We start from the raw sequence: 21,001 nt of genomic DNA on the forward strand, positions 1-21,001 counted from the left end.
CCCTGCACACACTCTGGGCAGATTTGAAATGGGCTGGACATACAAAACACTCCTCAAACATCATACTCCGCATGGAGGAATGGGGAAGATTTTCTCCACGTCTACAGAAATGGCATATCTGTTCCTTAACTGTTGATTACATTATAGCAAAGTCACACTTTTATCCATCACCTTTATGTAAAGATGCTGCTTAAATGAAGATCAAATCTTGATATGTCCACATATTTTAAAAAAATAAACATTTCATAGGTATTTAGTTTTTATGTTTTTACAATACTGTATTATGGGAATCCAAACACCCGAAGGGTGTGTTAAAAAATGAAACAAAAAACTAAAATCCTTTGACTACATTTTCTTTATTTTCATAAAAACAAAGATGGGAACTAGTGACCAGGGCTGTTGAAGACATTCCCATCAACAAAGGTTTCACATACAGAGCAAAAACCAGGAGAGCTATGAAATGTCATGAGTGGAGAAAAGCCTGCTTCCTGAAGTTAGTGGAAAAATAGCATAAACAGCTTCTAGTACTCTATCATTCAGGCCCTTGGCTGAAAAGTACAGCTTAACTCATAAGTATGGTTCTTTTCTAAAGTAACTGCATTATTGTAGTTTTATATTTCACTCATTCTTTTATATTAAAATATGATAGTTACTATTCTGGTCACCACCTCTACAAACTACAATTACTACTAAAAAAAGTAGCACTATAATGTCAAAAAACAATTTCTAAATTCATTCCTGGACTGAAGAGCATGCCTAATGAAACTTGTTAGTCTTGAGAGAGATGGCTCCATTTTGACACAATCCATGTCTTCAAAATTCTCAAAGGAATTAAATAAATTGGTTCAGCAGAATCCATTCATTTAAACTGTGTATCACACAGTCAAGAATACCAGCTGAAATTAAGGAGAAGTACAGTGAAGATGGTTGTTTCCTCCTTTTGTATGAAGGAACCCTTCCTAGCTTCAAGTCAGATATCTGAAGGACAGACCCCAACAGTTTTAAATTACATTGAAATAAAATACTGGGACAACCAAAGCAGCCAGACAGACTGAATGGCTCCTTCTCACATCTAAAATACCTTCTAAAAAATAAAATGTTATAATAGAATATGAATAATTTGTATCTAAAACATTTGTAAAAATATATCAATTTTTGAAAATGCATATATAAAAAAAAAATTATTGGAAGACTTCAGAACAGAAGCCAACTATATAAAGTGCAACTTGCCATTCATAAATGGCTGTCAGAAAGTGACCTAATCGTCAATTTTACCACTGCAGTCGGACCATACAATTAGTAAAGTTCACATTAAGTCACTACTCCACTCCAGTGGTGTCTAGTAATATGTATTATAGAAATTCAACTAATTTTAGTAGTACTGCATTTTCTAAAAAACCTCCTATATGGTGCCCTGGCAGGTCACATTCTGCACTGAATAGTAGGCAGTAATCAGCCCTGAAAAGGGCACCAGTTCATTTCTGGAGCTGCTGCTACACAAACCTCCACTTGCTTACATCACCAGTTCATTCTCCAGAATGAGGGGACAATGTTCACAATAACTTCTAATATATAAGCCTTTCTTGTTCATTTAATTATGTTTTATTTAACTAGTCATGTCATTTTCTAGCTCGCTTCATCCAGATTAGGGTCCTTAGGCAGATGTTGGAGCTGAACTCAGCTAGCAATGGGTGCAAAATAATAATAATAATAATAATAATAACGTATTACTAGGCAGGAACAAACCCTGGACAGGCTGCCAATCCATTCACTTAACTAGTGAGTTTCCCTAAATAAAATTTTGTCTATTTATATATTAAATGTTATATGTTTCTCTTTGGTATTTTTCTTTATTTGCTATTTATTTCGAGACATTTTGCAAATTATTCACATATGAAACTGATTCTGGAAACAACTCCAGTGGGTAAGTGGAAACCAATTGTCTCTGACATAGATGTGTTTCTCATTTCAGTTTGCCTAATTTTAGCCCATCAATAAGTCTGGACCTTCAGCGTCCTTTGGCCCAAAATCTTAGGTCAATCCAAACCACTAAACGTACGCCAGCCAAAATAGTCAAATTTTCATTGAAAGTTTTTATTGTCATAAATCCCACTAACTTACCCTTTGTTCAATTATATATTGTATTTCCAGAATCATTTCACACATGCCAAGGTGGTATTTTTAGAAAGAAGATTCAGGAAAACAGTTACTTTGAAGAGTCCAGGATAGTGAGTGGTCATTCATCTTCAGACAGAAACAGCTCCATGATGAGGACTTGGTGTTTCAGTCATCATAGTTGAGCAGAAGATCTGCTCCAGAGTGACAGACTCATTATACATCATAGGTACCTGCTAATCTACGAGGATCAGGTGACACAGAGCTCAACTGCCCAGCTAGGAGGTTTACTGTCATAGGGGACAAATGCTCTTGATGGGCTTCCTTCTTCTGCTGTGCCTTCACTTGCCATCTGCTCTGCAGACTCATCTACTGTCCGATCTGTGGAGTAGATATCATCAAGTATGTTCACCTCATCTGAGAATGGATTCTCCAAAACTCTTAAAACACGATTGACCTGCAAAAAAGAAAGAGTAAGACAAATATTTGATATACCCTCATGCACCCTGGTGATTCCCTAATGTCCTCTAGGACTACCGCATTCACAAACACTGTGTTTTAGTTGCACATATAGAGACAGCTGATGCTGACCTCACTATAGTCCCCCCTTTCTGCAGCGTCAATGGCATTCTGAGCAATATAGTTCCTGAGAACAACGCGGGGATTACTGCTCTTCATTATATTCAGTCGCTCAGTGGCCAGTGCCTCAATATCCGTGGCTCCTTCAACTTCCATAGAGAGGCGATTCCTAGAAGAAAAAATACAGAGAGAGTCAGCTGAATACTCATTTGATTTCAGTTTCATTTGATCTTTGAACATCATAAAGAAAAGGATGTAGGACAGTGTAAACAATTACACAATTACAGCAGCCCAGGTGAGCAGAGAGCTGAAAAGACTTTGTGCCAGCAAAGCAGCGGGTCCAGATGGTGTATCGCCACGATTGCTGAAGGCCTGTGCGTTGGAACTGGGGAGTCCTCTACAGCGCATCTTCAACCTGAGCCTGGAACAGGGGAGAGTCCCGAGGCTTTGGAAAACATCTTGTATCACTCCTGTCCCAAAGGTATCACGTCCTAGTGAGCTGAATGACTCCCGGCCTGTTGCTCTGACGTCACGCCCTCGACCCTCTGCAGTTCTCATACCAGGAGAAGGTGGGAGCGGAGGATGCCATCATCTATATGCTCCATCGATCCCTCTCCCACCTGGACAGAGGCAGTGGTGCTGTAAGAATTATGTTTTTGGACTTCTCTAGTGCCTTCAACACCATCCAACCTCTGGTCCTTAGGGATAAGCTGACTGAGATGGGAGTAGATTCACACCTTGTGGCATGGATTGTGGACTATCTTACAGACAGACCTCAATATGTGTGTCTTGGGAACTGCAGGCCTGACATTGTGTGCAGCAATACAGGGGCACCAGGGGACTGTACTTTCTCCGGTCCTGTTCAGTCTATATACATCAGACTTCCAATATGACTCGGAGTCCTGCCACGTGCAAAAGTTCGCTGATGACACTGCTATTGTGGGCTGCATCAGGAGTGGGCAGGAGGAGGAGTACAGAAAGTTAATCAAAGACTTTGTTAAATGGTGCGACTCAAACCACTTACACCTTAACACCAGCAAGACCAAGGAGCTGGTGGTGGATTTTAAGAGGCCCAGGCCCCTCATGGACCCTGTGATCATCAGAGGTGACTGTGTGCAGAGGGTGCAGACCTATAAATATCTGGGAGTGCAGCTGGATGACAAATTGGACTGGACTGCCAATACTGATGCTCTATGTAAGAAAGCTCAGAGCAGACTATACTTTCTGAGAAGGTTGGCATCCTTCAACATCTGCAGTAAGATGCTGCAGATGTTCTACCAGACGGTTGTGGCGAGTGCCCTCTTCTACGTGGTGGTGAGCATAAAGCATAAAGATGAAAGACGCCTCACGCCTGGACAAACTTGTTAAGAAGGCAGGCTCTATTGTAGGATTAAAGTTGGACAGTTTAACATCTGTGGCAGAGCAACGGGCACTAAGCAAACTCCTGTCAATCATGAAGAATCCACTGCATCCACTTAACAGGATCATCTCCAGGCAGAGGAGTAGCTTCAGTGACAGACTTTTGTCACTGTCCTGTTCCACTGACAAGACTGAGGAGATCGTTCCTCCCCCACACTATGCGACTCTTCAATTCCACCCGGGAGTAAATGCTAACATTAATTTTATTTTAATTTTTTTCATTTTTATTACTATTTAATTTAATATTGTTTCTTTGTATCAGTATACTGCTGCTGGATTATCTGAATTTCCCCTTGGGATTAATAAAGTATCTATCTATCTATCTATCTATCTAAACAAATATTTCTCGCCACAGGGTGATAACTTTAGCAGTAAACGGTATATGCCACTTGCCAAAAGTATTGCTGCAAATGAAATTGCTTTTGTATTAGTTTCTGTAAGCAAACCTATGCTTCCACTTGTGAGCAGGATGAACCATGTCTGAATAGTAAACAATTGTGCACCAACAGGCAGGTGTCTATTCAAAAACACCTAATGGAGGGTTTTACTTTGCAATGAGGAAGAGGACCCAATTACTAGAAAACGGGATTGGAATATGGCCTATAGATTACATAACACAGTTCCCGCATGATGTTATAGCTGTGACCTCACAAACAGATAAGACACAGACTGACCTGCCCTTACCTGTATTTGTCCAGCCACTTGACCCAGAGGGCTCGCTGTTTGTCCAGATAGTCGCTCTCCGATTGTTGAGACAGTTCTCTGTAACGTTCCACACGCTCCAGTTCCTGCATGACTGGTTTCCTGCTGTTCAAAAACTGAAAAAGCACTGGATTGGCCTGGGCAAGAGTGAGCATCATGGAGAGTTCCCTATGAGATCAAAACAATGTAAGGAAACAACTTTCAAGGAGCTAGATAGTTTTAATGAGTAATTATTTCATAAATACAGTATATTGTTTAAATATGCATATGCTAGCCATGGTACCTGTCAAAGACATTTAATGGAATAATTATTAAAAATTTGCTATTTTTGCAGTTGCAGTTTTAAAATTTCCATCTTTGAAGGTGAGTTTCTCAGAATGCACCTTTACTCCCCCTAAAGTGTCACACACTCACACTTTCTCTTTTGTCGCATCACCAAAGCCAAACTGACCAATCAGATTGCTCTGAGAGACTGGACACACAGAACTTAAGTGTTTTATTATATAGCAGATAGATATTAATAGGATGTTAGACCTAACCTCACTATTTTAATATAATTTGAATTTATATGAAAAAATCCTTATTCAAAGGCAAACTGTGATATTTGAATGTAAAAGAATTTTTTTTATCTTGCACTAATCCCTGCATCATGTTACTCCAGACACATTATGCTGCAATAGTTCTGTATGTGTTTTGCACATCACTTCCAGTGTTTTGATCATTTTTAATTGTTAGTTTGTATCATTTTTTGTAAAAGGGACAGATTTTTCCACCACACTGCTATGCTTTTTGATTACTGCGTTTACTTACAACAGATTTTAAACACTTATCCACCGCCATAAAATACATTTTGCTTCAATCGGCTCCATTTCACTCTTGAACCTAAGATCCCTGATTACTTGTTGTTTTATATTAAAACATTTAACCATTTATTGTAGCTAAGATAGCTATTGTAGCTGGATTCTTTTCTCATTAAACATAATGGGAAACTACCTCAACCAACACTCGTCTTTTGGAGGCTGCTGGCTTGACACACAATTTCTAAAATAAAGGCATAATGAAAAGTAAATATTTAGGTTTCATTTGTTATATTTCTGCTAAATCTATAAAGGCAGAAAAATAATCCCAGTTTAGTTTTTTTTATATATACAGTGGACCCTTGACTTACGAACTCAATTCGTTCGCGAGGGCTGGTTGTAAGTCAAGACTATTTTTCCCATAAGAAATAATGGAAATACCCATAATGCGCTCTGAACCTCCCACAGCAACACTTATTTAACCTTTTCATAATAAAAAAGGGTTGTATAATACGCATAATTTACCAAAACACCAATAATTTGTCTAATGTACTAACCAAAAAGTTATAAAAAGTGCCTAGCCTACCATAAACAACAATTTCATACTGTACTCACCATTTAATTTGACATCTTTGGGCTGCAGGAAGGGAGGAGGAGGAGAATGAAATGGAAGGTGGTTATGGTTTAGAAGGAGCCTCCTTATGCAAATCTTTTCTTTGTAAAATTGTCGAGATGGTGGATTTTGACATGCTGTACATATTAGCGAGATCGGTCACGAACGCCACTCTCATATTTCCGCACAATTTCCTTCTTCGTTTCGATTGTGATTGCTGTTTCTCAAGTTAATAATGACAGTAGTCGAGCACTCAGTTCAAAGCTGGCCATGTTGCTAACATCACTTAAAAATCGCTTTCTTTACCTTCGTTACCTTCTCTTCCTTCCTTAGCAATTATGCGTCTTGCTTGCCATGGTCTTAGTGAATTATATATATAGATAAATCACTGCACTGACCGAAATTACGTCCACAAACACATGTATCTGGGCTCCGACTGACGTTTACAGTCGCACAAACGGATACACGTGACTGCTTTCGGGTCGTAACGCAAGATGTTGGTCGTAAATCAAAACAAAAATTTTGGTCGTAAATCAAGTTGTTCGCCTGTCAGGCCGGTCGTATGTCAAGGGTCGACTGTAAACGCGTCTTGCAACTTATTTTAAAATTTTGCCATGTAGTTTTTTTTTTGTTTTTGCTTAGTAGTAGAAGCTTTAATTAATGAAAGTGCTTGCCAAATACAAAATGAAAAGGCAATGCTTAAAAATCATTATAATGCAACATTTAGGACATACAGTATTTCCTTTTGTAAAACATAAAAAGACTTGCTGTGACGCTTATATAAAACATTGGATGCAAAACATGTACAGCCATGCTCATCAAGGACCAAAAACACACACACAAAAAAAAAAAAAAAGTGGGGGGCTTGAGCCAAGGGTCTAAAGTAATGTTTGCATTTAATGTGTTTAAGTAATCAAGAGCAATTTTGTATGGGTTTCACATATGTATTACAGGCATATTAAGTGTCCCAATTCCACTTTTCTCTTTGATCATATCACTTTCCATGCACAGAAAACCCTTTTTTTGTGAAGGAGTGTCAGTGCACGAGTCATATGTGCTGCATGCTTGGCAGAAGCACCGTGAGTAAAAAAAAAAAAAACAATAGTATTAATAAAGAAGCATTCAAAGTCACATTTTGGCATAATTTGACAGCCTTATTATGTATATATTATGTATATATACATACATACAGTATACCCATACACACTTTCATTTTTTTGTATGTTTAAACAGTCTAGCATTGTCTTACCGAGGTTCCATCCTGGGCCGGTGAGCTACTTTTAACTCCTCAAGGGAAGCACATTGGTTCACAATGTTCTGCAATACATCCTCTTCTGTATCACCAAGGTACGAGTGAGAAATTCCACTCAAAAGCCGGAAGGTGTTTGTAAAGTCCGAACCTGCAGAATGGACAAAAGCGGCAAACTCTGGAGGCATTGTGGTTACATAGACAGGCCTGTCACCTTGCAGTGTCTGGTATTGTTTTTCTGTTCATCCGGTGTGAGTGCTTGATTTACCTTTGGGTTAAGGTTGTGGGGATTTTATTATTGTGGTAGTGCGGTTTAAAGTTATAGTGATACGTGGCTGTATTGTAGAGGTCCTGTAGGAAAATGTAACTGTAATAAGCACAATAACAGAAGTGCTAATACCAAGGAACAAAACAATAGTCATTTAAAAAAAAAAAAATCAGCAATAACAATAGCAAGGCTAAGAGAGGCAGGCTATTACTGTGGCTGCTTTGTAACAGACACCCTTCACTGTTAGAAGCCCTGATTAGCTACTGGGTCAAAAAGAGTTCTTTTTCCTTCTCTTTCTTAGAAGACAAAGCAAATGGTGGTTGTTTAAAAACACCTGCTTTTGTTTTAAAACCATTTTTGCTTTTGGCTAATGGATTGGTAGTAGTGAAAGATGGTGAGCAATATTATTAAAAATTATCAGTGATGGCTTATCCATCAAAATAGGCGATATCTTCCATTGGCATGATACTATGCAGTGTACACATGCAAATCCTCCACACATGTAAGTAATTTTCTGTGTGGATGGCAATATGCTCTTCCATGTAACAGTATACACATAGCATCTCTCTCCTCACTATGATGGTGGTAGTTGTCCAGGTTTTAAGGGTGTGCCTATAGGAATGGCTAATGTCCACTCACCTGTATTGTGCATGGTCTCCAGAAGCTGAGTCACCAGCATCTTGTCCTCTGGAACTTGCTGTCTCAACAGCCCCAATTTCTTCCGCATGATTGTCAAGTAGCAGTCATCAAACTCTGCGTCAAACTCATCCAGCACTGCTCGGCTTGCCTCAAGGGGTAAGTCGGGCACCAGGGCCTCTGCCAGTTTCAGCAGATTCCAGCGGCACACAGATGGCTGTGCTCTGTATGAGTAGCGCCCGCCTGTGTCTGAGGCATTGCATATAAAGTCTGGGTCAAACCTTTAAGAGACAGAAAGGAACCATTATCCAATGATGATACCTCCAGACTGCAGTGACAGTAATGTCAGGGCAACAATCTGGGAAAGACATACTTTAATAAACAAGCAGTACAGGAACAAACAACTAATTTTTAGTGCTCTAATCTACACCCCATCATGTGACACTTTCACCGATTTTGCAGGGCTTATTTAATAAACTCTCTATTCTTACGTGTCTGTCATACAAATTGACCAAAATTTTCCTTACCTGTCCATGAAGCCATAGGGGCCATAGTCAATGGTCAGCCCAAGGATGCTCATGTTGTCCGTGTTCAGCACACCATGGCAGAAGCCCATGCACTGCCACAGTGCAACCAATCGAGCAGTTCTCTGGACAACCTGGAATAAACACAGCATTCAATAGCTGAACACTCATAGCGTAGCTGACTGAGGCGAACACCTGCCTTAACAATACTGCCATGGCAAACAAGGCCACCAGCATCCAGTGAGAGAACCACAGAAAGAGATCTGCAGAGCCTGCATGTGTTACCTGGTGATGGCCACAAGTGCCCAAAAAAGAATAGGAGACAAAATGGGAATGAAAAAATGGAGAATCCCATGAGATTCATTCACTTTAATAACCTTTTTATTTACAGAAATCCACTTTCAATAATGCCATGTATACCCTTATTCTGCTTAGAAAGTCCAGGATATTGGTCTCTGAGAAACTGGGTTAACACACGTATATTTTGCCAGAAGTAACCCAGTTTTGTGGCCATGTACACACTAAACAAACAACATTGCTACAGTTAAGGATTTTGAAGTCTGTGCATGTCTGTTGTACTCCATTCACCTGCTTATTCGTGCGCTTCGTACATACCTACAGCAGCCACTGATGGGAAATGGTGGAAGCGTCCACAAGGTAAACTTCCTGAAACAAATGCTCAGGCAATCACATTATTGCTTCTCCTGATGGAAACAATCTGTTTCAATATTTCACAGATCACTAAATTTATGTTGATTAACTTAACATACATTGATAAACTCAACAGCACAATCTCTGGCGCAACGCTGGGTAGTGCATTAACAGTAATGTGTGTTACGTAGTCCGGGTACTTTTTAAAGTAACAAGACATCTTATGCAATACTTATTTTATAGAAGATAAAATACCGGCATTGTTATGATCCCAGTAGCACTGGGTACAAGACTCAGTTGAGCAGTTTCTTGCCTGAAGACGGGGCCTGAGCTGCATCAAAAGCCTGCATATTGTAACCTTTTTAGTTAGCCAATAAAAAGGTGTCATTTTGCTTGATTTCTCATTTCATACAAAAGAAGAAAATTTAACACAATGTTTGGTGGTGGTGTTAGGAGCATGCGCTGATACAGTGCATTGCCGCACCCACCACATAACAAACCAACCAGGACCCGAGTGCAGCCATGACACCTCAGATGGAATTGAACCAGTGTGAGGTTTTTTTATGGTGGCTGAAGTGCCAATTCTGTCACCAACTCCCAGGTTTTGCCCTGCAGGTTTGCAATGCATTATATTTAATAATAAATAACTATTCACCTTAATAAAACGACAAGTGTCTGTGTAATTTTCAGGTTGCTATGTCTCCATCATTCCAACAGATGGAGCTTCACAAACATTAATACTGCTTTTACAAATCCCATGTCAAATTGTATATAACAGAGACATAAGCATTGCATTTGTCATTCCAACAGAAAATGCATCACAAACCTTTAATGCATTTTATTACCACAAATGTTTGTGATGTGCCATCTGTTGCAAATACAAATGCAAAAGTTTTTATTATTGCAGACATTAAAAAGTATATTGCAATAGATCAGGGGTGTCAAACTCCGGCCCCAGAGGGCCACAGTGGCTGCAGGTTTTCATTCTAACCATCTTCTCCATTAGTGACCAGTTTTTGCTGCTAATTAACTTCTTTTGCTTTAATTTCAATTGACATGACTCAGGCCGTTTAATTGTTTCTTTTTCCTTAATTAGCAGCCAAACAATAATGAGACAAAAAACGAGTGGCCACATGAGCAGCTCACCTGTACCCATCACACAATATCTGAAAATAAAGAAAGGTGATGGTCTCGGTAAGGTTGATCTCTCAGGTCACCAAAACATTTTGATGATGTTCTAAAAAAAACAGAAAATCAGCATTTTTGTAAGTATCTGCTGTGGCAGAATGAGAGCAGCAACAAGCCATGGAATTAAATAACAGGTTTAATTAACAGCAAGAATCAGCTTCTCATTAAGAAACTGGTTGGAGTGAAATTAGCTTGAGTTTGAAGCTCCTGTTTAGCTGGTGATCTGTTGACTTGTTTCCATCTCATTTTTGCTTGGCAGTCAATTAATGAAGAAAATAATCAATTCAGAGGACTGAATCCATAAAAACAGGGCTATTAAAATGAAGGGAAAGGAACTTATTTACCAGTGGAAACTGGACACTGATTAGGAAAAGGGTTAGAATGAAAACCTGCAGCCACTGCGGCCCTCCAGGCCCAGAGTTCGACACCTCTGCAATAGATGGTGCTCTGCAAACCTTAATGCTGAGGTCTACGTTGATTACTTAGACTTCAACCGATCTCAGATGGTAACCACAGCTAGTATAACATATTTGGTTAACTTTTTTGTAAGTAATGTGTTATGTAATAAGCTACTTTTAAAAATGACATTTTCCACATTGCTCAGGAGACACAGGCTCAATTTTTGTTTTGGATTCATGGTGGTCAATGATGACATCTAACTCTTTTTTTGCTCAGTTTAATGACATTGGAGCATTTTGCCAAAGCAGAACTCCAGAAAGGTACTTGTGCATGTGAACTGAACAGGTTTCTATCTAAACTGGGTTACTCACCTTTTCCAGATTTTGTGTATGCATGTAAACACACAAATTCAGAGTAAGAAAGAGAGAGTGCCTAATCTGATGCTTGCCACTGATGGCATGTTACTGAGTCACAATGTGTGGCAAAGCAAATTTTATGGGCATATTGATGGGGTATGGAAAGAATAGTGACCAAAAGGTGGACAGAGACCTCTCTGAAAAATGCACTGTTCCTCTGGACCCGGTCATCAGGATGGGCCTGCTGCAGCTCAGGATAAAAGGTGTCAATCACATAGTCTAGCAGCTGAGTGCGTAGGTCATCGAGGCCAGCACTTGGACCCTGGCGTCCTGTCATCTCATCTTCTGCTTTAAAGATCTCAAAAGATCCAAACCTGTGAAGGGACGGGGGGGAGCAGTGAGCGGCTATGTCAGTCTGCTGAGGACACACTAGTGTCAAGGGAACTTACCGGATGAAGGAGGGGGCAATTCGCAGGACCACCGTACACCTCTCATTGCTTACTTGCCCATCATAGTACACATCCCTTAGCACCCGAGAGTCTGATGTCACACAAGAACCTGCCCGTGTTGTTGGTATGCCCAGGTGGAAGAGAGCTTCACTGGCCAGGAACTCCCGCACACTGGAACGCAGCACTTTCCTGCCATCAGCATGTCTGCCAGGAAGAACAGAAAGGTTGAGTATATGATGTAGAATGTAAATGAAAGTATTTGCCCACAGAGCCAGGACACCAGATTGAACATGGGCATTAATAGCAAGACTGCTGCATACTGTACATGCACCACTCAGTGTGTTTTTGTCCATATAGATTAGCAGTGGCAGATCAGGATGCCAGTTTCAGTCCCATCACTGCTCCACTGTATGATAATTTACAAATAACAAAAACTGCCATTGAGCTGAATTTAAAAACAGGCATCTGAATTGTACTGCACCAATGTAATGGGAGTGAGGTCAAATCAAAAGGTAAAAGCAAAAACAAAACCATACTGCATCTAAGGATGTGACTAAATGCAGCTCTGTGGCTTGCTCACTGACCGATCCAAGCATATTCCAAAAACTCACCTCCACTGCCCATAACCCACCAATAAAACTCCTGTCATCACAACCCCGCTGCAAGGGCTGCCACCCAAACTCTAGGCAAACAGAGTACTGGCAGGCCAACCACAAACTCAACTCTGCTCTATAAAAACAACCCAGGCCACAGCACCCACAAGTGTTCCAATGTTCTCCAGGCCCAGTGATTTAAATGAAATGCCTGTAAGGTACTAGGGCTCAGAGTTCTTTCAGGGTTGTACCTTCTACCCTCTACAAAATTGGCTTTCAAAGGGTTTGAGAATGAGAAGCACTCTGCCAAAGACAAGGACATGGTGGACTTCCTGCCAACTCCTTCTTATTTGTTTAATTTATAAGTTAAAATTACCACATAGTGTTTTACTATGTGAAAATACTACCATTTACATTCAGTGCTGGGGAGTTTTAGCCTTCAAGGTAGTGTAGTGCAGGGAGACTGATAGCTCAGAACTAAGGGGCTGGGTTCTCCTGCCTAATGCCAAGATGGATTGATGAAAGATGGGCTTACAGTTTTAAGAAGTCATGAGAGAAACAAATGGGCAGAGCTAGTGGGTACATGTAAGCAGGAGTGGAGTGGAAAAAAGTAACACAAAAGATAGACATGTTACAGAGACCAGACAGAGTACTTCATGGTGGTTGTCTCAAAGGCCTCTGCCATATACATTACAATGGGGTAGTTTGTATAGAAACATTGACAATGGGCATCAGTCTAGGCATTACAGATAAAAATGCCTAAATGACAGAGGACTGAATGTATTATCTATGATGCTTCTCATTTCGTGTATGGTGCAGGACTTTTGAAGATATGACTAATGATTTACTAACCTATGCCATAATATGAACAACAGAGTTTCCACCAGTTTCCAAGTTCCTTTTGATGGTGTAGGAAACTGTACTCACCAACACTTTGACTTTCTTTGCATTTTCTCTAAAGGAAAGACAACTACTTTTTACAGTTATAGTGGTTGGTCTATCTTCCTTTGTTAATTGCCTTTTTCTCATCATGATGATGGCCATATCATACATAATGTTGTACACATAATCCCTCAGAGGGTGTAGCAACACAGTTTGTTGCACGCTTCTTTTATAAAGACAGAGGATTTGTAGGTAATCACCAAAAGTTAGGACACCTGTAGGAACTGTATGTATCAAATTATGAAGGCTTAACTTCCAATCTTTTGTTACCCTATTACTTGTTCCCTGAAAAAGCACTTTTTGTATAACTCTGAAAATTATATTATTTTTCAGTTTTTGGTGACCTAAAGATTTTTTTTAACTGTCCTATTTCAGTTTATTCGCTGGACTTTAACTGCTTAAAAACGTAAAACTGGAAAAACAAGGGTGTTCTAAAAAGTTTGACTGCACATATCCACATGTACTCATACCAGGAAAATGTAAAGTCGCCAGTCTGAAGAAGCAAATGACATTTGTCTCATCTTTGTAAATCCAAATTTCTTTAATCCTATAAAGGGCAGTCCCTTAAACAAATGTAAAAATGACTCTGATCATAACTGTAGGACTGCTAGATTGCCTTTCAGTTTCTCAGACTAGTGTTTAAGCTACCTTGTATGATTTGCATGGGCAGCCTTTAGTATTCCAAATGTAATTTGTTTGAATGGCAGCTAATGGCATTACATTAATATCTAGGAAAATCAGAACCATTTTAAAAATTATCATTCTTGCTACCCTATAATGTAAATGTTTTACAGATGGTCAACAGGTGCCACCAGAATTGAGACACCAACATCTTCTGTCAGTCTGTCAGCAGTAGTAATAGTAGCATTGTACTGTCACATTAATGGAGTATGGTGAAACTCCTATTTGAAAGTCCAACCAACATGCAAAAAAAAAAAAAAACTCACCAGCAGCATGGTAAATAAAACATATTAAAATACAGAACTTCACTGTATTTAACACCTGAAGAAGAGATGGTTGCTAGAATTTGTGTTCCCCCAAGTGTAAATACAGAAAATTAATCTTTAGTGATATGCAGCACTTCATGGTTTTGTACGCTTGACTTATGTATGTTGTCAACCAGCTGGGCGCAGTTTGGTGCTCTTTAGTTGGTAAGAAATTCTACAATAACATCTATGAATGTCTTCATGCAGTTTTCTCCAGCCTCACTAGCAAATCTTTGAGCTGCTTGTCATTGATGATGTGTCTGATTTGTGGACCACGAGAAATGCCTTCCATAATCTTAGAATCAGTTATCTGCAGAAACACCTATCTCAAATATCAAAATCCTTCACCTTCCTTGTTCATCACTTCCACAAAATATTTCAGCAATCCAAGTTTTATATGAAGAGTAGGCAAAATATCTAAGTTGGATTGGGAAGTGGTTTATGTCCAACAATTTCTGCCTAACCAAATCCTTACGGAGCGACCTGTTCTTTTTAATGTAAAGAGACGTTTTAGTACGGCTGTCCCATTTGCAAATGAAACAACGTGCTTGGTATATCTCTTATCTATTCTTAGCAGCAGTGCCAATACTTTTAGATCACCATAGATGTTCCAGTTGTAGTCTCTATATTTATATTTAATATACGAGAGAAAAATCAGAAAAATAGTTGATTGCAATACAACCATAACTGAAAGGAAAATGAAAAGGAGATTTTGGTAATCGCAGGTCAAAGTCCCTACACCAAAAGGAAGCAAAAGCATCATCATGTGTAACTGAGTTTACCACATACTTTTTGACCGATAGCGCCATCTGCTGGGGATAAAGATAATGCCACTAAACTTCAATACGCTTTATTTTTAAAAGCAACGTTAATGTCAGGTTGTTCCCAGATACTAACTATCCATGCTCAATTAATTGTTCTGTAGTACCCTAATTGCTAAATCAAGCCCCGGTCTCTTTTGAGTCCTGCCTCAGCTGCGCTCGCTTACCTGGAATACGGCGTCAGCCCCGATCCCTTTAGTTGAATCTCCCATCGCCCCGTGGGATTAGGCACCCCGACACCCTCAGTGCTTGGCGCCAGCACTTCGCCCAGATAACACACGGCTCCGTCACCCAGCTGCCCGGCGAACTGACCAAATTGGTGACCGCAGTAGCAGTGCGCCGCGGGCTCCGAGCCGGGCAGCAATCTGGAGCCACTTAGGTACTCTGGGGCTAACAGGTCCTGTCGCACGGCGTCGGCGTCCAGCCCGAGCATAGAGAGCGCATGACCGGACAACGCTACCAGCCGAGGCCCGAGGACTGGCTGCAGTCTGACGCGGGAGAAGCAGGCGCCGTGGACGATTCGGGAGCCCTGCTCATCGGAGGTATCCAGTGGCAAGCGCCTTAACGCCACATTATCGAAGGAAAGCTTATCGAGGACAGAAGAGCCAGCCGCTGTGCACATGCCCTGCATTTCGAGGCGCCTGTGAAGAGCAGGCCGAAAAACGCAGCGACAAGCACTGCGCAGCACAGCCGCCATGCGAACGGAGCACCGAGATGTCGCGAGGGGGCGGAAAGGAGCGATCAAAACACTTGACTTCGAAGGCCTGAAGGCTTATCAGTGCGATATTTAAAATGGAAGAGAGCAATTTCTCTTTAACAAAATATTTTACTGTTAACCGTCATTTAATTCACTCCTGAATCTCGCATTTGTAGAGCATCACCGCAGGGTCCGCATCGAGAAGACTGCAGACGCGTACGCACGTTGAGCGAATTCTTACATTAGAGCAGACCGTTCAGCGGAAAAATCACATTAAATTAACTGGTCCATAATCACATCAAGGCGAAATTTGAAGGTTACGACAATCTTTCCCTCCACCACACTACTTGCTATTTTATTACATTGTTGTTTGTGTGAAGACAAAAAAAAAACTAAACTTTCAAACATTTGTGTGAAATGTACCCATAATACGGTTTCGTTTAGGTACGAATGCTTACTGCCGCCACTTACAAAATGTATTGCGTTGTTCTGAAAAAAGGATTGAGTTATTTCGTAAAATGTATTGAATTATTTGAAAATAGTATCGAGTTATTTCAAATAATTTACTGAGTTACTTTGCATGTGTGGTCGGCGTCATTGTGCATGCACCGTCTCTGGACGTCCTTTGAAGGACACGTGCAAACAAGTGACAAGAAGTAAGCAGGAATCGCTGGTATACATTTAACCCTGCATGTGCTGAGGTTGAAAATTAATCTGCCCGGTTTAGGGTCACAGAGGAGACCAGTGAATATCGCAGCAGCAACTGTAGTAAGGCAAGAAACAACCGTGGTGGACGCAACGCCTGACGTTTATAGGGCACAGTGACATATATAACATTGTGCAGTCCACAAAGAGAATCCTTATAAATAAAGGTTGTTTTTAGTTTTAATCCAGTTATTCCCCATAGATATTTTGAAGCTGTGTGATCTGGTGGCACAGCAGGCTTGTGCACATAATGTACTTTGAATGTTCAGGGGCTTGGGTTGTGGATGGATGTTATTTACTTCACAGTGCATGAATGACTAAAAGTATTTTGGTGATTGAGAAGTATTCCTGACACATTTTCAGTATTCAAAGATCTTACCTGCTGCTGCCCATAACATTACCCTTTGCATGCAATCAAGTGAAATGCACCGGGAGAACATGCAAACCCCATGCAGATCCAGCTAGCTCTGCACTACTTCTCTGCCTATGTTATAACAACTGTGGTAAACTTACTGAACTTTAATCTAATTAAAGTTAAATGCATGTTTATAACTTATGTTTAGTTAGTGTCACTTGATTGTAAGTTGCGTGTTTTCTTCACCTCTCCCTCCACATGCAAGCCTATTACCAGCAGCAACAGGCTACTTATTACCTTACACCCAACGCTGCTTTGATACTCACTGGCTCCCTGTAAACCTAAACTGGGCCGATTAAATGTACCCCTCAGCATATGCAGGATTATTTAAATGTATATCTATGACGGTTGTTCACTTTTTGTCACTTGATCACATGTATGTGCATCCTTGATGTGCCCATCACTAATTGTCACATGTTGGGAACACAAGCTTGCACAATGATACCAACTACACCAGGCAATATCTTTTGTGTAATAACAGAATACTTTTGCAAAACAGTAGACCCAGTGTTCCAGTTCTTGTTAGCGAATTAATATTAAAGGAAAACAGGTGAGATCCACTCTACTGACATTTATACTTCCATAATTTATGAACATTTCAATAATGTCACTTCTTAATCTCCATTTGTTTAAACTGAAAGTTCATAGTATCAGTCCAAAATATGAATATACTGTAATCACTATGAGGTACATGAAAACAAAAAACAATTCTTAAAAGTATCCATACTGATTAAGTGCAGAGTCAACAACTAATTTGACAACATCTCTTTAGGATGTAGAAAATCTACATGTCCATCCTGTTGGTAATCAGACTAGGAGCTCAGGACATTTCAGTGGTGTTAACAGATTTTAAAACCTGCTTAAACCAGTCCACAGTCTCAGAGTGCTGAAGCTAATCCAGGCCGATTTAGTTGCAGTGCTCCTTTATGCAAGGTATTAGGGTAGTAGAGAGTTGCTGTGAACTTCCGGTTATCAGAGAGCAGCAAGACAGACTTAATCAGAGGGAGAGAAGACTGGCATATTAGCCTTTACATTAAAGAAAGCTGGGTAGAAAACTGAAAAAAAGGAATTAGAGGCATCGTCATGTGCAGTTAGACAAACTGCAGCAAAAGCCACTTTAATTAATTCAGACCTTTTTATTCTGTCCTTTAATTAAAACATTAAAACATGGAAGGTGATTCATATTTTTAATTAGAAAAACATAATTGCTACTTAGTACACAATAGGTTTGCCAAATTAAAAACAAAATTTGTCTATTTTACTTGTAAACTTGATTGTTACATACGCATTATTTTCACTTTTACTTTAAAAACTTTTGTAAAAACAATACTTGTCCTTTATTTCCGGCCCCATGCATGGTTACATCTCTTTCTCGCAGGGCGTATAATGCTGCTCGTGTTGTGAAGGCTAAACGCACTCTAAGGAGAAGCCATCGGATCATCTGCGGTCTTTCTGCTGTTGACGAGCTGCCTGTTCTGCTTGTCGCATGTCGTTGTTTTAAGAGCTGGGAGCACATGATGCATGTCTGCTAAAAGTAATCCAACAACTGCTAGGTTAGATGTCCATGGACTTGCTTTAAATGATGGCTCACTGCCTTGTCTCTCGTGACGCTGTAAAAACAATACTTGACCTTTTTTCCAGCCCTGGGCATGGTTAAATCTCTTTCTCGCCAGACGTATAACGCTGCTCGCGTTGTGAAGGGGGGGCAGCTGCTATCGCGCTGCCCGTCAATCATTTTAAAGCCTGTACAGCCGCTGTCCTTTTTACCACTTCGTGTCTCTGCTGCTCACGCTGTGAAGAGGGTGGCTGAACGCATGCAAGAAGTGGTCGGATCATCTGCTGTGAGCTGCGTGTTTTGCTTTTCGCTTGTTATTGTTTTAAGAGCTGGGAGCAAGTTAAAGTGTCTCTTGCAGGACTTCAAATTGTCTTCTGAGAAGATCATGTCTCGTCTCCCTAGTCTGCCTCCCCAAGATTTTTTTTTTATAATAGAGAGACATCTTATGAACATTTGAAAAATGTGTGGCTTTTTTAAAGAACATTAGAACAATTTAGACAAGAACAGGCTTTTAGACCCAGCAAAGCTCACCAGTCCTATTCACTTAATTTTTCCAAAATAACATCAAGTTTTGAAAGTCCCTAAAAATTCTACTGTCTACTACACTACTTGCAAGCTTATTCCATGTGTTTATGGTTCTCTGTGTGAAGAAAAATGTGCAAAATTTATTCTTAACAAGTTTCCAACTGTGTACCTGTGTTCTTGATGAACTCATTTTAAAGTAACTAGTTCAATCCAATGGATTAATTTCCTTCATAATTTCAAACACTTCATTCATGTCACTTCTTAATCTCCTTTTGCTTAAACTAAAAAGACTACACTCTCTTAATTTTAATTCATAACACATCCCCTGCAGGCTCGGAATCACTCTAGTCACTCTTCTCTGGACCTTTTCTAGCGCTGCTATGTACTTTTTGTAGCCAGGAGACGAAAACTGCACACAGTAATCCAGATGAGGCCTCACCAGTGCATTTAAAGCTTTTTAAAAGGTCTGTACTGTGCTTATTATTTGTGTGAGTCATGCATCATATGTTTTGGTAAGAAACAAGTACTGCATAGTTAAAATAGCAATCCAGATTTGAAATGAAACCTTAAGAATTAGGAACTAATTCAAACAGAATAAAATAAAAAGCACCAGCATAAATACATTACTGTAATTGTATATTTTAACAGCAATAAAAGTTGTAGTGCAATTAATGATTAAATCCTATAAGTCAGTGTATATTTATATTTTTATATTTAACTCCCATACCCATAGCCATACACATACACATATATATATATATATATATATATATATATATATATATATATATATATATATATATATATATATATATATATATGACATGTTGTTCATCAAACCACCACACGTTTATTTACAATACTATATACAATAATTGGTCACTCAGACCCAGTCCAAATAGTGCACACAACCCCAATACTCAGTCCTGGCCACAAATGCCTTTCTTCGGGCCGCCTCCACACTCCTCACGCTTTGTCCTTCCGCCTCCCGACTCCAGCCCTGAATGAATGGAGACGGCCCCTTTTATATGGTTCCCGGATGAGCACCAGGTGTTCCCGGCATTCCTCCCTTGGCCACACCCCAGCGTGGCGGAAGTGCCGGCTGTCCTCCCGGCCGCTCCCCAGGTGTCTCCCAAAGTCTTCCCCCCAGCACTTCTTGGTGTGGCGGAAGTGCTGGGGCAACAGGTCCCCAAGGCATTGGGGCGCCTCTTGGTGGTGACCACGGGCCCCTACAGGGTGGAGCTTCCATGCCCGTGGCCCCCAAAGCAACCAGGAAGGCAGCCAGTCTTCCAAGGCATCCCGGCCGGGTCATTGTCCCTGGCATCCACGACACTGCCCCACAGCCAGCGAAGACCACTCGGGAGGAGCGGCCCGTCCCGCAAGGGCAGCACACCCCCGAAGCGGGTCCTACTCCTGGGTCACCAAGGTCCGGCCCTGTTCTCCCAACAGGGATAGGGGCGGAGACGCCACCTGGACACCACCAATTGGTGTCCCCCTGTGCCTCGCACAGGTTGCACTCTCCCCTCTTAGCGGCCCCCCGGCGCCCACTCGTTCGGCACCCCTCCGAGGATTCTGCGCCCCTTTGGTAGGAGCCACTCGCACCTCCGTGGCCTCCGGCAACCATGGCGGCACCCTCTCGCCAGCGGAGAGTCCATCCTGCAGGCGGCCCATCTCCTGAGGGCAGGTTCTTGACGAAGTGAGCCCTACTGCCAGTCCGGGGTCCGGTCCTACAAGAGATAGGAAACAAGGGGCAGAACCGCTGCCTAGACACCCTCTCCCGGCGTCACCACGCGCCACGCACTGGCAGCGTTCTCCCC

General features: G+C 40.9%; 1 protein-coding gene across 1 annotated transcript; it reads right to left on the reverse strand.

Annotated features, from left to right (window-relative positions):
- Positions 1–337: 337 nt before the first annotated feature.
- On the reverse strand, positions 338–16,466 carry selenoo1 (selenoprotein O1). Its single transcript, XM_039769824.1, has 9 exons — positions 15,455–16,466; positions 11,946–12,149; positions 11,690–11,870; positions 8,906–9,036; positions 8,382–8,659; positions 7,475–7,625; positions 4,798–4,983; positions 2,707–2,863; positions 338–2,572 (listed from the first exon to the last, which is right to left on the reverse strand). The coding sequence occupies exons 1-9, from the start codon at positions 15,982–15,984 to the stop codon at positions 2,357–2,359; spliced, it is 2,034 nt and encodes a 677-aa protein (XP_039625758.1). The 5' UTR covers positions 15,985–16,466; the 3' UTR covers positions 338–2,356.
- Positions 16,467–21,001: the final 4,535 nt, after the last annotated feature.

Source organism: Polypterus senegalus, chromosome 11, assembly GCF_016835505.1.
Source record: "Polypterus senegalus isolate Bchr_013 chromosome 11, ASM1683550v1, whole genome shotgun sequence".
Classification (NCBI taxonomy): Eukaryota; Metazoa; Chordata; class Cladistia; order Polypteriformes; family Polypteridae; genus Polypterus; species Polypterus senegalus.